This window comes from Silurus meridionalis, chromosome 4 (assembly GCF_014805685.1).
Source record: "Silurus meridionalis isolate SWU-2019-XX chromosome 4, ASM1480568v1, whole genome shotgun sequence".
Taxonomy (NCBI): Eukaryota; Metazoa; Chordata; class Actinopteri; order Siluriformes; family Siluridae; genus Silurus; species Silurus meridionalis.
In genome coordinates this window covers 28,366,451-28,386,166 of record NC_060887.1, presented here as the reverse complement: position 1 = coordinate 28,386,166, position 19,716 = coordinate 28,366,451, and the positions used below count along the sequence as shown (strand labels likewise).

At 37.8% G+C, this 19,716-nt stretch overlaps 1 protein-coding gene across 1 annotated transcript; it reads right to left on the bottom strand.

Annotated features, from left to right (window-relative positions):
* Positions 1 to 154: 154 nt before the first annotated feature.
* On the bottom strand, positions 155 to 19,685 carry myo1eb (myosin IEb). The gene is made up of 27 exons (XM_046848166.1): positions 19,382 to 19,685; positions 16,948 to 17,085; positions 15,217 to 15,306; positions 14,652 to 14,746; positions 14,354 to 14,441; positions 13,912 to 14,001; positions 13,375 to 13,506; positions 12,915 to 13,049; positions 12,672 to 12,804; positions 9,922 to 10,118; positions 9,600 to 9,680; positions 9,406 to 9,492; positions 9,220 to 9,306; positions 8,961 to 9,128; positions 8,222 to 8,307; positions 6,058 to 6,139; positions 5,775 to 5,980; positions 5,531 to 5,675; positions 4,988 to 5,102; positions 4,703 to 4,872; positions 4,463 to 4,608; positions 3,823 to 3,969; positions 3,454 to 3,611; positions 3,231 to 3,299; positions 1,154 to 1,349; positions 728 to 903; positions 155 to 623 (listed from the first exon to the last, which is right to left on the bottom strand). The coding sequence occupies exons 1-27, from the start codon at positions 19,382 to 19,384 to the stop codon at positions 547 to 549; spliced, it is 3,297 nt and encodes a 1,098-aa protein (XP_046704122.1). The 5' UTR covers positions 19,385 to 19,685; the 3' UTR covers positions 155 to 546.
* Between the last annotated feature and the right edge of the window lie 31 nt (positions 19,686 to 19,716).

The window sequence follows — 19,716 nt, the reverse complement described above, 5'->3', positions numbered from 1 at the left end:
ATTGAACATGTATACCTGTATATCAATTATATATGTTCAAAATGTGATTAAGTGTATGAGAACAGCTTTTTGAACAGTTGTAGCACATTAGGCCTATTAGGATGTTGCACAATATACTAAACCAAAGATCATTAAAACACATTGTTTTTCTGGGTTTTTTTGTTCTTATATATATTTATTTGTTTTTCATTTTGTGTGTACATCCAGATGACACGTTTGTCAGATATAAAAACATTTATAAAAACAGTTTATGATTTTAAAACATAATGACTACACATATATGTCCCTAGGCTAAAACTGTGTAAAAATACATCTTATGACTGTTAAAAAAAGCTATTAAAATACATTTAAATGTCCTGTCTAAAACACGGTCATGAAGATAAGGATAAAATTATCCATTTGATTACTTTGTCTCTGATATGTATATGAAGAGTCTCAGGTCTATTGTGTATATATTATTTTCATCATACTATCTCCTAATTAGTTGTGTACTTGGGCTTGATCTATGGATGCTCAAAAATAATTCTCAAAGGCTAGGGTCTGGATCTAAAGCTTCTCAACGTAGTTCCCAGGAAACATGCCTTCTCTTCCCCTTAGACGACCGTACCACCAACCTGATGGGTCTAAACAGAGAACAAACATAAGTGACCATAGGCAGACGAATGCATATTTGCTGTTACATGTGTAATGTCTGCGATCCTTGTCAGTATTTTCTGGTGATTGTTACCTTCATTTAAGATATCTATAACGTCATTAGCGTTAAAGCTGAGTTCATCAGTGTCCTGGGCATCATATGCATACAGAGCACGGCACTGTGGGGTGCGAGGTTTGGGTCTTGGTGCAGGCTTTTGAACCCCTGCACCAGGAACAGGCTTAACCTCTTTTGACATTCGCCGATGAAGACTATAGTAAATAAGTAAACAATGATAAAAATATACATGGTGCAAGGTGAGAAAATCATTCTTAGCTCCTAGAAGATAGCGCATATATATATATATATATATATATATATATATATATATATATATATATATATATATATATATCATGTGATCTATATAAATGATGTAATCATGCAATTTTCTTTGTGTTGTGATCACTAAATTAGTTTCGAGTAAAGAATGTAAAAAATGCTTAATTAATTTTAGTTTACCCTGCTACTCCCTGGTCAGGAACTTTCATGAATCCCAGATCATTGTTGCTCAGGGTCTGATTCTGTTTGGCCCGAGGACCATGGTAACGGGGAAGCGTGGGCTGATCCATAGTGGACTGCTGGCGCAGCAGGGATGCTCTGGAGTTGGTCTGACGGCTCCGGTTTGCCCCTCCTTGATTAGTGCGTGATGAGTGCTCTGAAATCAAATCAAAGGATTTTTTTTTTTAAAACAACCCAATTTATGCTTAAATAAATGACGTCTCTTACAGTATCTACTTATAATGTCACAGTTTCAAAGAGAAAAATGTTAAATATAAAAAATAAATATATTAAAATACTTGAGAGAACACTAAATATTTAAATGGAAGATTTTTTAACTGTCTTTGAGGATTGATCATAGCCTTCTAATTTTGTTCCATATAAAAGGTATTATTATATATATTTATATTTATTCACACACTACAGAGCACCATCTTTAAGAATGACCATCAACAGCATGCATGCCGAAAGAGCCGGAGAGGTAAACACGTTCATCATCTCGGAGCATGACGTGAGGAGAGCATTCAAGACAGTGAATACCAGGAAGGCAGCAGGACCAGATGGCATCACAGGTCGGGTTCTGAAAGACTGCACCGACCAGCTAGCACCCGTGTTCACTGAGATATTCAACCCCTCACTGGAACAGTCTGTTGTCCCCTTAATGCTTCAAACAGTCCACCATTGTTCCTGTCCCAAAGAAACCCCAGCCTGACTGCCTCAACGACTACCGCCAGGTAGCCCTGACCTCAGTAGTGGTGAAGTGCTTTGAGAGACTGGTCAGAGACTTCTTCACTGCATCACTACCAGACACAATAGATCCTCTACAGTTTGCGTACCGCCAGAACCGTTCTACTGAGGACGCCATTGCTCATCTCCTCCACACTACCATGAGTTGGAAAACACACCTCATGGGTTGGAAAACACACCTCATCCACCCTCACCCTTAGCACTGGAGCCCCCCAGGGTTGTGTTCTGAGCCCCCTGCTGTACTCACTGTACACATACAAGTGTGTGGCTACTTCCAACTCCACCACAATCATCAAGTTTGCTGACAGGTAGCATAACTTCCTGGTTTCGGGAACAGCACTATGTAGGACAGGTGAGCCGTCCAGAGGGTGGTGCATTCAGCTTAATGTACCATCCACACCAAGCTCCCTAACCTGCAGGTTAGTTCCTGACATCTACAGCATGCAGTGCCGGACCAAAGCCCGGAAGATTGTGAAGGACCTCAGCCATCCCAACAATGGACTCTTTACTTTGTTGCGTTCAGGGAAACGCTTTCGCTCCCTGAAAGCAAACACCAGGAGAATGAGGAGGAGCTTCTTTCCGCAGGCCATTCGGAGTTTGAACCAGGAAACACCCAGGATCTGAAAGCTGGTCCACTCTCTCGCCACACTTTTCTGCAAATATTTTTCTTTCGCACTACAACACTTTAATCTCTGAACTGTCACTTTAACTGTGGACTTGCACAGCACAGTGCACTTTATACCACACCTCACCGTACATGGTCAACTTTAAGGACAATTGCATCAACCACCTTATGTGATTACTGTTTACTGTCACAAGCATACCTTGTATATACAAATTTGCCTCTTATATATCTTTATATATTTTATATCTTACATAGTTTATATGCTTTATTTATCTGCCTCTTTTTCCTTGTTTTATTTTTCTTCCTATTCTATTCCCTAATGCAGTCGTATAAAGCATTTCACTGCATGTCGTAATCTGTATGCATGTGTATGTGACAAATAAAATTTGATTTGAGTGTCCATTTTAAAGTCACCATAAAACTTGCTTTACTTGTATGTAATAAGCAGGGAAGCTTATTACCATCCCAGTTTTCTGGTACAGGATAAAGATTTAAAGCAGGTGATGAGAGTATAGTGAAACTGTTAAGATGAGTGTATCTTTGTGGATGAAAGTAACTTATTAGGTCCAGTTCGAATAGGACAAGGATGTTTTGTGAGTCAAGGTTTGTTCAATTAAGCTTGTGCATGTAGCATCACAGCTTTAGTGTGTAATAATGGTCTCTTACCATTTGAGTATCTCCCTGGGTTCTGATTTCGTATGTATTTGCTCTTTCGCTTGTCCAGACGAGTGGGCCCTGAAGAGACAGAAAGCATTGAAATTCTACTTAAAAGTTGCATAAAAAAATGTGATCATTAAATATAGATATAATAAATTTTTCGATGAGGAAGATGTGAGCAGCAGGAGCAGCACTCCGAAGTGAATATACACAGAATAATTAAAAGACTCACTTGAGTTCTTGGGAAGACCTGGTCCAACACTCACAATTAGTGTCTTGTTACTTGGTTTGAGCACAACGTTATCTCCCTGGCCCACCTGAAACTGGACCTGCCGAGAGCCAGCAGATGCAAATGGCCCCCAACCACCTTTTTTTACTTTAAATTCAAGTCTGGAAAGAGCAATAAATTTCACAAATTCAGTTTACATCTATATTAAAATTCATTCTAATGGTAACATCAAGTTGATTAAGTTAAACTACTGATTATAGTGTTTTATTGTTATTGAAAGATAAATGTTAGTTATGGTTTATTATAACAAACACTGCAGTTATACATCTCATACACAAAGTCTATAAAATCAAACACTGATAAGAGACTTACAGGTTGTTGAACTTCAGTGGTAACTTCTTCTTAGTCCTTTCCTCGTAACGTTTGTAGAGAAGACTTAAAAACTCTGTTTTAAAGACAGACTCCATCACACTATCATATTGCTCCTCGTGCACAATGAAGAAGTCATCCTGCAGGGTGCTGAAAGGAAAGAAGCAGATGAAAGTAAAAATCAAATGCATTACAATCAGAAATTAATGGAAAGGAAATTTCTAGGGAAAATTGGTTGGATTATAGGTTAATGCAACCAGTACACTTGTGTGTGCATCTCAGAAATACTGATTTCATAAAAGAATTTGAATCACTGATGTAATATATTTTATGATGTAAATGTGTAATGTTGACTAGCACAGATTTAGCATGTGTACGCATTAGACAAACTGTTTCAAGTCACACAAACACCATTGGTTATGTTTAACATTACTTGGAACAGACTCTTACATATAGCCAGTTTGATTACCGTGAGAATTTCAAATATCGGATTAGTTTTGGGTATCCGTCCATTCAATTTAAATGAGCACTGTATTCAAATAAAAAGGTCATTAGTGCATCTCTAACATTTATTTATGATTGCTGTTAATATTACACAGGTAAAAGATTTGATGGTGTTTTAATTTTGTAAAAAACGACATACCTCAGAGAAACAGACTGAATTTTCGCCAGCTCAATCTGCCTCTTGAGCACCTCTCGAATCTGTCCCTTTTCTGGGCCTTGCTTTACTTTTTCCCGACCAATCAAGTAGAGGAACTTGGATGTCAAGATCAGATCACGCTTGACAGTCTGTGAATATTGAGTGAGAATACAGAAATGATGCCTTGTAACAGCAGAATCAACAAGGTTGTTTTTACTCTGATTGAAAGAAACGTTATTATACCTTAAATCTGCGATCATATTTCACCACCACATCAGCAAATTCAATCCTTTCCCTCCGACCGACAAATTGCCGGATCTCAGGGCGACTGTCTGTGCCAATGTAGTCACCCACAAAGTTCCGGTTCAAACTGTTTTTCCGCCGCTCCTTTTTATTTAACAGGATGTCAGATGCTGAAATGACAAGAGCCCAGTTTTAAAACGTGATTTAAGAGATTTTAGGAAGCAAAAATAGGATTAAGAAACAATCGATTTTAGAATTATGAGGAGTGTAATTAAATGATGTTACCTTCCTCTCGCATCCGGACATATTTGCGAACTGCTATATGCTTACGCCAGGCTTGCTGGATGACCCGAGCAAATCCATTATACTTTCTCTCCCTCATCTCTTCCAGAAGAAATAGCTACAGGAGACAGTGGCTGACTGAGTGATGCACAACTTTAAACCATCATTACTCTCAATATGACTTGCTAGTCAAGTCTTTTGTTCCTGAGAGTTAAACTAATAATAATAGAAAGAAACAACAACTAACCTAAACAGCATATCCACTAAACATTATAAAATAAAAGCTTTAGCAATCAATAATCTCTTTATTAAACTAACTTTAAAAGTACCTGAAGATTCCTTATTCCCTTTTATGATACTGAATTACCTCAATATATTATCACATGCCCCCACTGTGCCAAACATAAATGTACTGTAATTTGCTCAGAACTAAAATAAATCTCTCGGGGATAACAATTAGAGCAATGAGAGGGGGAAATGGCTCAAATTAGGGAGCACTTAAAAATTTATAACAAACAAAAATTCCCAGCTAAATATGAAACTTACTGATTCTGGGGCCTTAATGAATATCTTGCTCTTGCCCAGTTGGTACTGGTCTGGCTCCATGTTGACTGACCTCAGAAGGTGCAGGACACCCTGTTTTTCATCGCCACGCCACTGTGGATATGTCTCCTTAGTCAGAATTGCGTATCTGTGTGCAACAGTCTTTGTTAGTTGAGTGTTTGTTCAAAAGCTACCCCAATAGTTAAGTGTTTCTATGGTTTTCAGAGTGAATATTTGTGAAGTTTACCTCTGTAAGAACTTCTTGAAAGCACGGCGGAAGGCATAGCCAGCTCTCCGTACACGGATATTTTCCCTCAGACCCAGATACTCTACTTGGTGCTTCACTCTGCTCTCCTCCCAGTCACGTGGTTTCTTGGTCTCGTTGGGTTTGATGCAGCGAATGTAATGGGGAGTGCACTTCATCAGTGTATGCACCAAGTTATTGGCCTGTTTCTACAAGAGCAAGAGCAATGGGTACTTAATCGGTTCATTTGTGGAATTTAGTTTTTCTTTTTTGATTAAAGACTAACCTTGATCTTGGCGCCCGCAGTGGTGGGTCGACCCTTTTTCTCAGCCTCAAGATTTTCTGGGAAAAGGTCTTGTATAAAGGCGCTATTTGCAAAAAGAAATATTTGAAGTGAATTTTTTTTATATTATTAAAAAGACTACAAAGGTGTACCATTATAACTTTTATATAAAATATTTCATAAAATTGAGTACACTCCTCACATTTCAGCAACCGTTTTAGCATTTTTTAATATACCACAGGATGTTCAACATGGCACCTCAATGCAAAAAACTCTGAGGATTTGAGAATAAAAATTGTTGCTCTCCACAAAGGAGACCGAGGCTATAAGATGATCAGTAACACCCTGAAATTGAGTTACAGTACAGTGGCCAGAGTCATACAGAGGTTTTCCAAGACGGGTTCCACTCGGAACAGGCCTCTCAAGGGTCCATCAAAGAAGTTAAGTCCTTGTGCTGTGTGTCAGGTGCAGAAGCTGGTTTAAAAAACAGACACGAGTGCTGCCAAGATTGCTTTAGATGTTGCAGAAGCGAAAGGTCTGCTTGTCAATGCTCGGCCCACACACTGCACTCCACAACCAGTCGGGTTGCATGATCCTCGTCCCAGAAGGGAGCCTCTTCTGAAGCTGGCTCACATGAAAGCAGTTTGCTGAATACAACCTGTCCAAGATCATGAATTACTGGAACCATGTACTGTGGTCTGATGAGATCAAGATAAACTTGTTTGGCTCAGATGGTGTCCAGCATGTGTGGCGACGCCCGGGTGAGGAGAACAAAGAAAACCGTCTTGCCTACAGTCAAGCATGATGGTGGTAGCATCATAGTCTTGGGCTGTATGAGCGCTGCTGGTACTGGGGAGCTGTGGTTCATCTATTCCAACATGTACTGTGACATTCTGAAGCAGAACATGACACCCTCTGTTCTAAAACTGGGCCAATACCCAGATGACAACTACCTTGCTGAAGGTAATGGAGTGGCCAAGTATGTCTCCAGACCTGAACCCTATTGAGCATCCTCAAGTGAAAGGTGGAAAAGCACCATGTGTCTAACATCCAGCAGCTTTGGTATGTCATTATAAAGGAGTAAAAGAGAATCCCAGCAACAATCTGTGAAGCTCTGGTGAATTCCATGCCCAGGAGGATAAAGGCAGTGCCAGATAACCATGGTGCTTACACAAAATATTGACACCTAGGACACAGCGTTGACATGTTTACTCAGAGTGTACTCACTTGTTTCCAGAGAGAGAGAGAGAGAGAGAGAGAGAGAGAGAGAGAGAGAGAGAGAGAGAGAGAGAGAGAGAGACAGACACAGAGAGAGAGCGAGAGAGAGAGAGCGAGAGACGTGGACGACATATACCCAGCATGTACTAGGTATCCAGTATCCAAGTACTATAATTGATTATGGTTATGTCTTTTTATCATTTTTTTAAGACTTTTGCTTAATCAAGTTAGTTTATGTGAAAAAGACTCTACTGTTACTCTTAACACCAATCTTTCAATAAAATGAAATGAATGAATCAAACATTGATTGATGTCTATTACACTTATCATGAGCCAAAAACCTTCTTTTCAATGACTTACAAAAAAAAATCCTGCAAATAATTATTTCATCATTTATTACTCTCAAAATGTTGTGCTTGATGTTGAACTGCTGAACTGTATGTTGGTGCTAATTAGATACCACCATTGGCGGTTTTAGCTTGAATGATGCCCTGGGTGAACCACGTCATGACCCAACGTCTCCCCCATTGATTAGTATCAGCTTTGAAGAGCTCCACTCTGCTTCAGCGACTGTCACTGAAGAGTAACACATTCTCAGAGCAGGCATGTTCCTAATGTTTTTTTTTCTTATGCGCATCAATGCTTTAGTTGCATGAACCCGGTAATTACTGCTTGCAGCAATATTTATAATAATAATAATAATAATAATATTATTATTATTATTATTATGCAACACCAAGAACAGATTAAGAAAAAAATTACATTCCCACAAATAAGTTGGAGAATTAAAGTTATCAATGTTTACAAGCATTTCTTGACCTGTGATTTTTATAGAATTCAATCATGTCAAAAGTAAAGACTGTTGAAACTCATCAAATCCAAATAATTTTCTTAAATTGTCAAGGTTCTCTCAAAGCCCAAAAATTAAGCTCTAGTGAGCCATACTTACAATTCACTACTTTGCATTAACTCGATGATGTCATTGAAGAGCACATCTCTGTTCCTCTCACAAAAGCCACTCACATTGTATGATACCTACGAGAAAAATAAGCACCATCACTTGCGTAAATCTGTAAGTGATCTGTTGACACTAATCTGGTAAGCAGTAACATTTATTTTTCAATTGCTCAGCTTGTGTCAAAACAACAGTAACAGAAAAACCTAATTAAGAAAAACAAAGGCATACTAGTATTTACTACATTATGAGCTTTTGTTTATGCCATTTTAAATTAAATTAATCTGCAGTTAAAGCAGTGCATTTCACTGGTGTGAGTACAAGAAAAACATTTTTACATGAGAATTTACCAAAAAGCAAAAATTATATATTAAACTGTGCATTTCTAATAAACCGTTATACAGTTGTTAGTTTTTTTTGCCCAATTTTTTTCAACCTACTTAAAAAGACAATTTAACAAAACTTGCTTAAAATAGTTTGGACTGAAGGTATAAAAAAAAAAAAAAAAAAAAAGTTACACATTTTGAAGCATTAAAATTATACCAAATATTTGAAGGAACATTAAAAAAACAACTTTTAAGTAATTTAAATAATAAAGTTTTTTTTTTTTTAATAACATTTTATGAAAGATAAATTAAAAGTGGGTTCTTTGTGTACTTCAATGACACCTGTACTGCTTATATAATGTATCAGATACTAGTATATGGCAAGGACTGCATTAGGGGCTTCCTACCTTGCCTGCATAGTGATGCACTATGAAACCCTTGTTCCAGCTGTTAAAGTGTTCGTGAGAGCTGATCTGCGTCTGCAACTTCTGAATCAGAGTTTGGTCTGCACCCTCACCCTTGGCATGCATGGTAGCGCAGACATCATCCAGAATGCTCATGATCCCCAAAGGATTCTAGGAACATCAGAGGGCAAGTATTATTTCGTGATGGGCAATTAAATGTCAATTTCATGACAATAGGTTTCTAAATATAACAAAAACTCACCACTTTGGACTCAATTAAATCGCATACGATTTTATTGTTAAAGTAGTCAATTGGGGTCCATTTGATTCCTTCTTGTACATACTCCTCCTGTAAACAGAAATAAGAGAAAATGTGGATAATCTCATCCTATAGACTTAAAAAGAGACACTGTGGTTTATGTTAAGATGCAAAAAAAGTGCTGCTGACCTGCTCAGCCTTCAGAGTGAGCTCAATGAAAATCTGCTGAAGCTTCTCATTCACAAAGTTTATGCAGAACTGCTCGAATCCATTTTGCTGTAAATAACACAAATAAGATGAACACAGATGACTGCTTGTTAAAATAAAATGCAGTTTCATTGTTCAGTTAACACTTTCCTCTGTACTGAATGATAAATTCGTACCTGGAAGATTTCAAAGCCGTAAATATCCAGAACACCAATATTGAATTCCTCGTGGTCCTTTTGCATGGCTTTGTTTATTGACTATATAGAACAGAAATGAAATTATGAGAAAACACACAGCATACATTTTCTCACACAATATGACCTGTATTTCCAGCATTGTGTAAATTATATAATATATATATAGCAAATCACAAAATGGATAAAGATATAAGTTTTTAATGAAAAGTTCTCAGCAATACTGGAATACAGATTTGATGAATAACTTATAATTCATCCAAAAGTGTAAATTACAAATATTTATTCAAAGCTGAAGACTTACATCAACGAGGAAGTCAAAAAGTCGGGTATAGAGTGCTTTTGACAAAGCATCGCGTGAAAAACAGGCCTGCTCTGTGTTCAGAGTGACAGAAATGCTCTCAGTCTTGCCTCCCCATTTACTGTCCATGATACGACTAGTCAGTTTCTTCTTCAAGCCATCCTGAGATATCCCCAAAAGATAGGATGGGAAAGCAAGAACTACACAAGATTGATGGAAAAGCAAAAATAAAATGTCAGAATGTGGGGATCTTTAGAAGGGAAGAAAACTAATGAGTAACGATTCACCTTAAAATACAAATGCAATTCACTAAATAAAGGACAATGTTAGTCACTGTGGTGTTGTCTTTCATTCAGGTCAAAATAAAACTTTTAAATGCAGTTTTTTCTATTTTCATTTTTGTTGGTAACCAGACCAGACTTTAAAATATTACTACAGTGGAACCCACTTATCTCGACCTCGGTTAACTCGACAACCCTATTAAGTCGAAGTTTTTGAAGTGGAACCGCCAAATTCTTGCTTTGTCTTAGCATTTTTTATCGGTTATGTCGATGTATATGTTTTTTATGTCGACGAATCCTGATATCTCGAGCACAAGGGGGCAAAAATTTGCCATTTAACGTCAGTTATCTCGATCGGCCCTTTGCAGCCGCAGAAGAACTCGCGAAAGTGGCGGAAAAATCAAGCCTTACAGATGCTACAGGTGTTGTATTGTATACTGGTGAATCCCTGCTTCTAGTTAGTGCACATATGCCTTTTGTTGTTAAATGTTATGCGATGAACGGGAGGCGAAAGCCGCGCTTGATAGGAACGCAGCGTGGAACGTGAGATGAGCAGCAAAAGCATAGAATGAACACCGGCAGGATCAGGGGGAATCCGCGATGCGCTTTGGGAAGAAAAGAGCAGCCGTTGAGAGAGTGCCGGTGTGAAGGCACGTACCGGGATACGCATGAACGATAACAACGACCGCCGTGAACCAACATATACCAACAATAACAGACAGTGAGAGTGTGGAAGTTTAAATAGGAGCTGGTGATGATGATAAACGAGCACCATATGTGCGCGATTGAAGCCGGGAGCTTCAGAGAAAGCGGCCGAGAAAGCACCTGCCATGCCGAAGGGGGCGCCGAAGGGGGGCGTGGCAGGTGGATTCCTGACAGTTAACAAACATGTACTGTATGTACATTTTTATAGCATGCCTTCATCAAACAAATCGCGGCAACGCTGTTGTGTAAAAAAAACCTCCAAAAACACGTGCATGCACATTCTCATTTATTAACGCACATCATGTACATAAAGAAATTTCAAGTTAATATATTGCCACCATATTGATTTTCGTTTATCTCGATCATCGGTTATCTCGATGCTTTTCGGCGACCCCCTAGGACATCGACATAACCGGGTTCCACTGTACTATACTTTTCTGTTTGTTGCTTTTATATGTGGAAGTGAAACATATTTTAAAATGGTAAGGGTGACTGTGTTTAAGGCTTTCCCAGGCTGCCACACATCAATACCTAACAACAGTGCATTGTATACACAAAGCCACAGTTATACAGCTAAGCAGCCACAGTGACTCCTGTCTTTACTACTGTAAGTGTGTACATACATACATACATACATACATATATATAAAATAGGTACTGTGCAAAGGTTTTAGGCAGGTGTGAAGAAATGGTGGAAAGTAAGAATTCCTTCAATAATATATATATTTTAGATGTTTAATTTTATACATTTACAAAGAGAACAGACAGAAAAAAATATTAATATTTATTTCAAAGTAATTCCAGACAGACTCGATGATTTCGAGTGCAGTGCTCTGTCAAGGCCAACTGATCACTTTCAGGATTCCTTGTTCTTCTCTACACTGAAAACAGTTCTTATAGTTCTATATCTTAATGATATTCCTTGTATGTTTGGGGTTGTTGCCCTGCTGCAAAATAAATTTGGGGCCCAATCAGACAACTCCCTGATGGTATTCTTCTGTATTTGTCAGCATTGAGGACACTATTAATCCTGACCAAATCTCCAACTCCATTTGCAGAAATGCAGCCCCAAACTTGCAAGGAACCTTCACCTTGCTTTAATGTTGCCTGCACACATTTGTTATTGTACCACTTTCCAGATCTTTGCCAAATATTACAGATTTTAACATCACAATCGGCAACCTAGTTCTTATGTTTTAATGCATAGTTGAATTGCTTAGCTTTTCCACATAGGAGGTGTGGCTTTTGCCACATTCTACCAGACAGCAGATGAGTATACCTGGGTCCAACTTGATTCATCCAGTTTTGGAGATCTTCCAATGTTGTATGGAAGTAAGCAGGATATGTCTTTCAGCCACTGCATTAAGTTATATAGTCTTAAACATTGGCAATTTTTTTGAGCTTCTTCCAATCTTGAAATCTCAGTCTGCTTCGAAATCTTTGTCTGGGAGAGACCTGACTGATGCAGTATAACTACACTGTGTCTGTTTCATTTAATGACTTTGTTTAAACCTACATATTAAATTGATGATCATTAGCACCTTACCATTATAATTGGCTGATCATACACCTGATCCTACAAAATCCCTGAATTTGTATAAGTGTAAGAATTGAGAGTCGAAGGATTTGACACAAAATATTGACTTAATTTAGATTTTTCCTCTGTCAGCTTACTTTGCATTTTATAAAGTGTAATAAACACATACATGTACATACATACATACATATACAGACTATATATATCATTAACATCTCTATTATACTTACAATCTTCACTCTCCACCATTGCGTAGTTGCCGTCTTCTCTGAAATTAATATTGCCCAAATGAAGAATCCCTGCCACAATCTGCAACACAGCATCTTGCTCGTCCAAAGACAAACCTATAACTGACATGGCCTCCTAAACACACAGGAAAGACAATTGGCAAATATTAGTAATGTTAAATAGTTTTGCATAAACTAGTTAGTTTATGTAAGCATTAATTAGTTAAAATATTGTACAAAGACTACCATAGTGTCAGAGAAATCCTTCTTGTCATTGATGTCATCCACAGTGTAGGTACCAGACTGGTTCATGTAAAAGTAGTAGTCAGGAGAAGTGACACCCAAATTTTCCCTCTGCTCTTTGGAAGCCCCTGTCAAAAGCTGTAGAAATCACAAGATTACATTTAGATTACAGAGATTACATTTTTCAGGGACTTCAAAAATCCAAAAAAGCATAGACAGAGAGGGGCTAACATTTTTTAAATTAGTACTGTTTAATTTCATTTATTGATTTATAATTTGTAAAAGTTCTAATGCTGCAATATATAATTCAAATATATCAAATGGCTCTTTTGAAGAAGGTACATGAAACCCATCTTACAATTTTTGAGGACTCAATTCTTTAACAATTTCTAATTTGATCTTTTATATTAATACTACAATGCAGTGCACTACATAAAAAGAAGAGCAGATTTCAAAGCTTTACCTGGTAATAAATATGAAAATTTCTTTCCCCGTGGTTTTGAGACACAACCCTGGACTTCTCCAACAGGAAGTTAGAGATTTTTCCGCCATCAGGCTCTCCCCCTCGGCTAAACTGGATCTCAAAGTATTTTCCCTGAAGGAACACATGGTAGATTATGTTAATGTCAAGGAAATAGGCTGCAGTCTAAAATCTAATGCCCACACTCACTGGTACAATGCCCTAATGTACAATAACACAGTTTCTGTACTTTCCCAACCCTGAAGATCACTCTCTTGACAATCTTTATAAAAAATAAAATAAAAAACCACACACAACACTAACAAGTTTTGACTTGTTAAAAGAGTGCTGTTAACACTAGCCTGAAGGTTTTGGAACTGGAATGCATAACAAATCTCAATGGAAGTGCTGCAAATGTAATGTGCCCTTGTGGAAAGGTGGAGGCCTTCTGAATAATTTAAAATAAATCCACTAGATCATAACATACAGTCTGGAAATAAGAGATTCTAGAGTTTAGAATTATCTAGTAGCTCGACTTACAAAGCGACTGGAGTTGTTATTACGCACTGTCTTGGCATTCCCAAACGCTTCTAGCAGAGGGTTAGACTGAAGGATGATGTCTTTGACATGCTGAACAGAGAGACAGACAGACAGACAGACACAGAGAGAGAGAGAGAGAGAGAGAGAGAGAGAGAGAGAGAGAGAGAGAGAGAGAGAGAGAGAGAGAGAGAGGCAATGAGACTTTATTCCACAAGATCGTGACAATGCAAGATCAAGGTTATAATTTTACATCATTAAGTAACCAATAGAGAGAATAAAGTACAAATTAGACTCTGATCAGAAATAAAAGGCTACACATTGAAGTGGAAAGCATTTTAAAATAATTATACAAAATTACACCTAATAATCATTGAATTCCAAATGCTTTCCAGCTTACCACATGCATTAGAATACACTAAATGAAAAATTAATAAATCTTTACTTGAACTTTAGGTCCACCGCCTGAAACTTTGGAGATGTAACTCATGATGTACTTGGCTGCTACTGTCTTTCCTGCTCCACTCTCTCCGCTAAAACCATTATATAAACACACACATACAAAACACATAATAATCTACTAATTCAGAAAGAAATGCATTAGAAAAGTTCAAGGGTTTCATGTCTCTGTTACTCCAAACAACGGATCCAGTTTACAAGATAGCCATTAAACAGATCATAAGCAGGGAAACACTGAATCTGTGCAGGACTGGTGTTAAGAACTGGAGTAAAATGACACGGACCTGATGATGACACACTGGTTCTCCCCATCAATCATCATGTTGCGATACATGTTGTCAGCCAAAGCATAAATATGTGGTGGATTCTCATACTGTGCCTAGGATGGAAGCATTCAGAAGGAAATCAGATTTAATCACTACCTAATCCATTTCAACATCAGAGTGATATAGATCCCTAGACACCAATTGTGGTGATTCATCTAATTTAGGAATTGAAACTTGAATAACTAAGCTAACACTCATCTGTACAAACTGGCTCTTAAAAGGAAAATGGGTGGAACTACACAAAGAGAAAAATCTCTCCAGTCACATTTACCGCACAGTTTTAGTCCCACACACATTCATATTTGAACTTCACCATGCACAGTACGACAAGTTTTGACATGCAACCCCACCACTCTGGCTTCTCCAACTCAGTCCTGCCCTTATTCTCCTGCTATTTTCACTGAGCAGCAGCTTGGAATTACATCCTCTTCATTCTTCTGATTATAAAAACACACTTCCACGTATAACAACACTAATCATTGTAAATAATTGGCAACATTAAACAAAGGCAACTTTTACTCACAGCTCCCTGATACAGCTCCACTTCACGATCAGTAAAATATGGCAACTGTTTAAAAGGGTTTATAGAGATCAGCACAGGGCCAATGTATGTCTGGAGACTAGAAGTCAAGTCCCTTGTAACGGATAATGATATATTTTGATGATTATAATGTATGTTTGATGTTTGGCCTTCAGGTTCACCACATCTATTTGTTCATTCACTAATTTGATTATTTGTCTTCACTAATTAGTCTCTTCATTATAAGTGTTTTATCATCATTAGGGAGATGTACAGACCTGTAGTAACTACAGGGGAATAAAGTTGATCAGTCACACCATGAAGTTATGGAAAAGAGTAGTGGAAGCCAGGCTGAGAGAAGAGGTGACCATCTGTGAGCAACAGTATGGTTTTATGCAGAGGAACTACGGATGCAATATTCACTTTGAGAATGTTGATGGAGAAGTATAGAGAAGTTCAGAAGGAGTTGCATTGTGCGTTTGTGGATTTAGAAAAAGCGTACGATGGTGCTGAGAGAGGATTGTGGTATTGTATGAGAAAGTCAGTTGTGTCAGAGAAGTATGTGAGGGTGGTGCTGGACATGTATAAGGACAGTGTGACTGCAGTGAAGTGTGCAGTAGGAATGACTGGTTCAAGGTGGAGGTTAGACTGCATTAGGATCTGAGCCCTTTCCTGTTTGCAGTGGTGATGGACAGGTTGACAGACAAAGACTGACAGAAGTCTCCCTGGACCATAAAGTTTTAGAAGAGACTTTGAGAAGTGATTTTTGGTGAGAGTAGGGAGCAGGATAGGAAAAGACTGGAGAGGTGAAGATATGCACTGGAGAGAAGTGGAATAAAAGTGAGTAGGAGTAAGACAGAGTACATGTGTGTGAATGGGGCAGTGGAGTGGTGCGGTTGCAGAGAGAAGAGGTGGTGAAGGTGGATGAGTTTAGGTACCCAACAGTGCCAAGTAATGGAGAGTGCGTTAAAGTAGTGAAGAAAAGAGTGCAGGCAGGGTGGAGTGGGTGCAGAAGAGTGGCAGAAGTGATTTGTGATAAAAGAGTATCTGCAAGAGTGAAAGGGAAAGTTTATAGGACCTGCGATGTTTTATGGTTTAGAGACAGTGGCATTGAGTAAAAGACAGGAGGTGGAGCTGGAGGTAGCAGAGCTGAAGATGTTAAGGTTTTCGTTAAGTGACGACGATGGACAGGATTAGAAATGAGTTTATTAGAGGGACAGCGCATGTAGGGAGTTTTGGAGACAAAGTGAGGGAGGCGCGATTGAGATGGACATGGATTGAATATGTACAGAGGAGGGACATGGAGTATATCAGTAGGAGAATGCTGAGGATGGAGCCACCAGGAAGGAGGAAAAGAGGAAGGCTAAGGAGGCAGTTTATGGATGTGGTGAGGGAAGACATGCAGGTAGCTGGTTTAAAAGAGGCAGATGTAGAGGACAGAGCAGTATGGAGACGGATGATCCGCTATGGCGACCCCTAATGGGAGCAGCTGTAAGAAGAAAGGTGGGAATACACAATTGTGATGCACCAGGCACCAAACACATATGAATACATACAGCTATGCAGACATGTGTGTGTGTATATATATATATATATATATATATATATTATACATATACATATTATACATATACATATTATACATATACATATTATACATATACATACACACACACACACACACACAAAACTACGGGCGGTTTTCTGCATGTGCAAAACCAGTTAGAAGGATACAAAAATGAAATCATCCGTATATCTTTTCTTGAGGTTGTCTGTGATGGCTTCCTCGCTGATTTTGGCGAGTAGGACCATGTCGTCCACCCCGCTGACCTTCACATTTTGGGTTTGCCAGTGATATCGATCTTTACTCCCCTGAAAAACAGTGTATAATTTATAGAAAAAGGTTGACACTTCAGATGCTTTTCCTGACATTTATTTTAAACAAAGACAAAGCATTTATTGTTGTCAGAACAGACTGGTGGGTTGGTCTGGTTAATAAATGTATAAGTGTACTTATTAACAAAATGGTTGTTTTTACTGCCGAGTTTCATAAAAATCAACTCCCATCAAGACATTTACAACAAATAGTGTAACTGATTTAGATTTTGCGATACTGTTGGAAAGCATTACACACTTGTTTACATCGACCCAATTTACCCAGTTGACAAATGCCCCTCATCAAAATGTACATCAGGATTAGAGATAAGGACCAGTTATTATCTAAGCTAACCACAGCAAACTATACAGACGGGATGCAAAAGAAGTCTGTAACAATAATTACAACAAAACAATGTGCTGAACCTCTATTTTTAGATAATAGTATGGCTGGATGCAAAACACCTGAATGGGTTTTACACATATATATACAAATTCTGGCATCATTAATATTTCATGTTATGGGAGAAGAGCAATAGTTCTGCATTTTCAAAAATAAAGTGTACTGCAGTTGTGTCGGTTAGGCACTCTGTGCTGGATAGATTAAACAATACTCTATTATGAAAGAACTCAAGAACTCAGGGATATTAGTAACAGCCTAAAATGTTGTCTCAAAACTACAGATGGAATTGGTCATCTTAAAAAAAAACGCATTACTATTTACACAGGGATTGAATATACTCCTTTGATAAGTCCAACAATGAGCAAAGAATACCATTTAATTTATATTATTTACACAACCAGAAGGTGGGGCAGCCCCACTACTACATTTGCATTCAGTTTCCTTTATTTACTGAAACCAGACTTCATAACACTTTGCTCTATTAGCATCTGCATTCTATAGTGAACTGAGACTGAACACTGGGTTAAACACTGGGTAACGTGTCTTTATTCAATAATTCATTCATAAGGTTAATGTGCTTCTTTTGTGTGATAGTTAAAAATTTAAAAATATGACTCAACTTTCTGCTGAAGATCTATGCTAATATGACTCACCATTGAGTTAAAGCTTCACAGGTTCAGGCTTACAGTGGCAACATTTTTGTATATTATTTTATTTAAAACCTGAACCTAAAACAAATTTCCCTTTGCCATAAAGGTTCTGTGCTGATTGAAAGGTCAATAAAAGTATTGTTAAAATAATAATGAAATGTACATTAGAATATCTCATGTGGATACACTTTTAGCAGTGACCTACCTGGAAGAACAGCTTTTGTAATCATGAACACTACAACACTCATTTTAGTCTACTTTGATTTTACAACATACATTTATAGAAGAATAATGATGTATAATGTCATGATCCAATGTAATCTTGAAGGAGTTGGGTTCCTTTTTTAGTCAGGTTTTATCCTCATGTTGTCACAGAAAGTTTTTCCATGCCATTGAACCCTCTGTGTTACTCACAGGTCAAATAAAAAAAGTATATTATATAATATACTTTTACTTTATGCTAGGGCAGTGTAGTCAAAAAGTGCATCACTTGTACCATTAGTATCTTTTTTCCTAGAAATGTGCATGAAGATGAACTTTTTAAAATTACATCATCTTTCAGGAGAATGATTTAAAATTTGAAAGTTTTGAAAGATCTACCCTGGGTAGTAGCAGTCAAACAAAAAACAAGAAAAACTTCAGCATGATCATTTCATTTCTATAAAGCTGGCAGGCCTGTAAATCGACTTTATACAGTCTTGTAGTAACAACACTGGCTTTCTACTATACAACAGCCCTGTAGTTAAAAAAAGTACAGCTGCTTGATGAAGGAGGAAAATAACTGATAGCCTTTCAGTCAGATTTAATATAACAGACTGTTCTATTCTATTTATAAAAGTAAAAATTATATATAATAAATGTAAAAACAAACAGAGATATACTACCCAGACACAATCTTAAACAAAAAGAAGCAGTAAGGCCGCACCCAACATGCCCCCGGATACCTGCTCAGGTAACCAGATACAGTTTTGTTTGTTTGTTTGTTTGTTGGTTGGTGTTTCCCCCAAGATTATGACTGATACTCAAAGAACAGTTCAGGCTCTTCTATACAAAATAACTTACCCAAAATATATACAAAAATGAAATCACAAAAATTCCAATCACAAATCAATCAATTAAGAAAATGTATAACTTCTGAAATCAGATGTTACTATAAACTGTCCAACACACTCAGAACTCACAACTACACACCAGGCAAATTACAAGCATGTGGCATTTAAAGTGTACATAGTTTTCTTACCATGCTGAGATACAAACACTTCCTGTTCAGCAATCTTGCCCAGGACTCTTCACTGCTATGTGGCAATGAAGGCGAATGTTTAAGGAACCTGCAGGTGAAACTTCCAGGTGAAACTCGCGACTTTACTACAAACAGGAATGTAAATCCATGCCATGCACTGTGATCATGTCCTTAAATCCGCAGCATGAATTAAATAAATGTACATCAGATTTTTTCCCCCAGTGAGTTAAAAGCATTAGTAACTATCCTGTAGGGAGAAAATACAGACGGATAATTCACTAAAGCAAGTACCAACAGGTAAAGGAAAAAAAAACTGCATTGTGGGTAGCATTGCT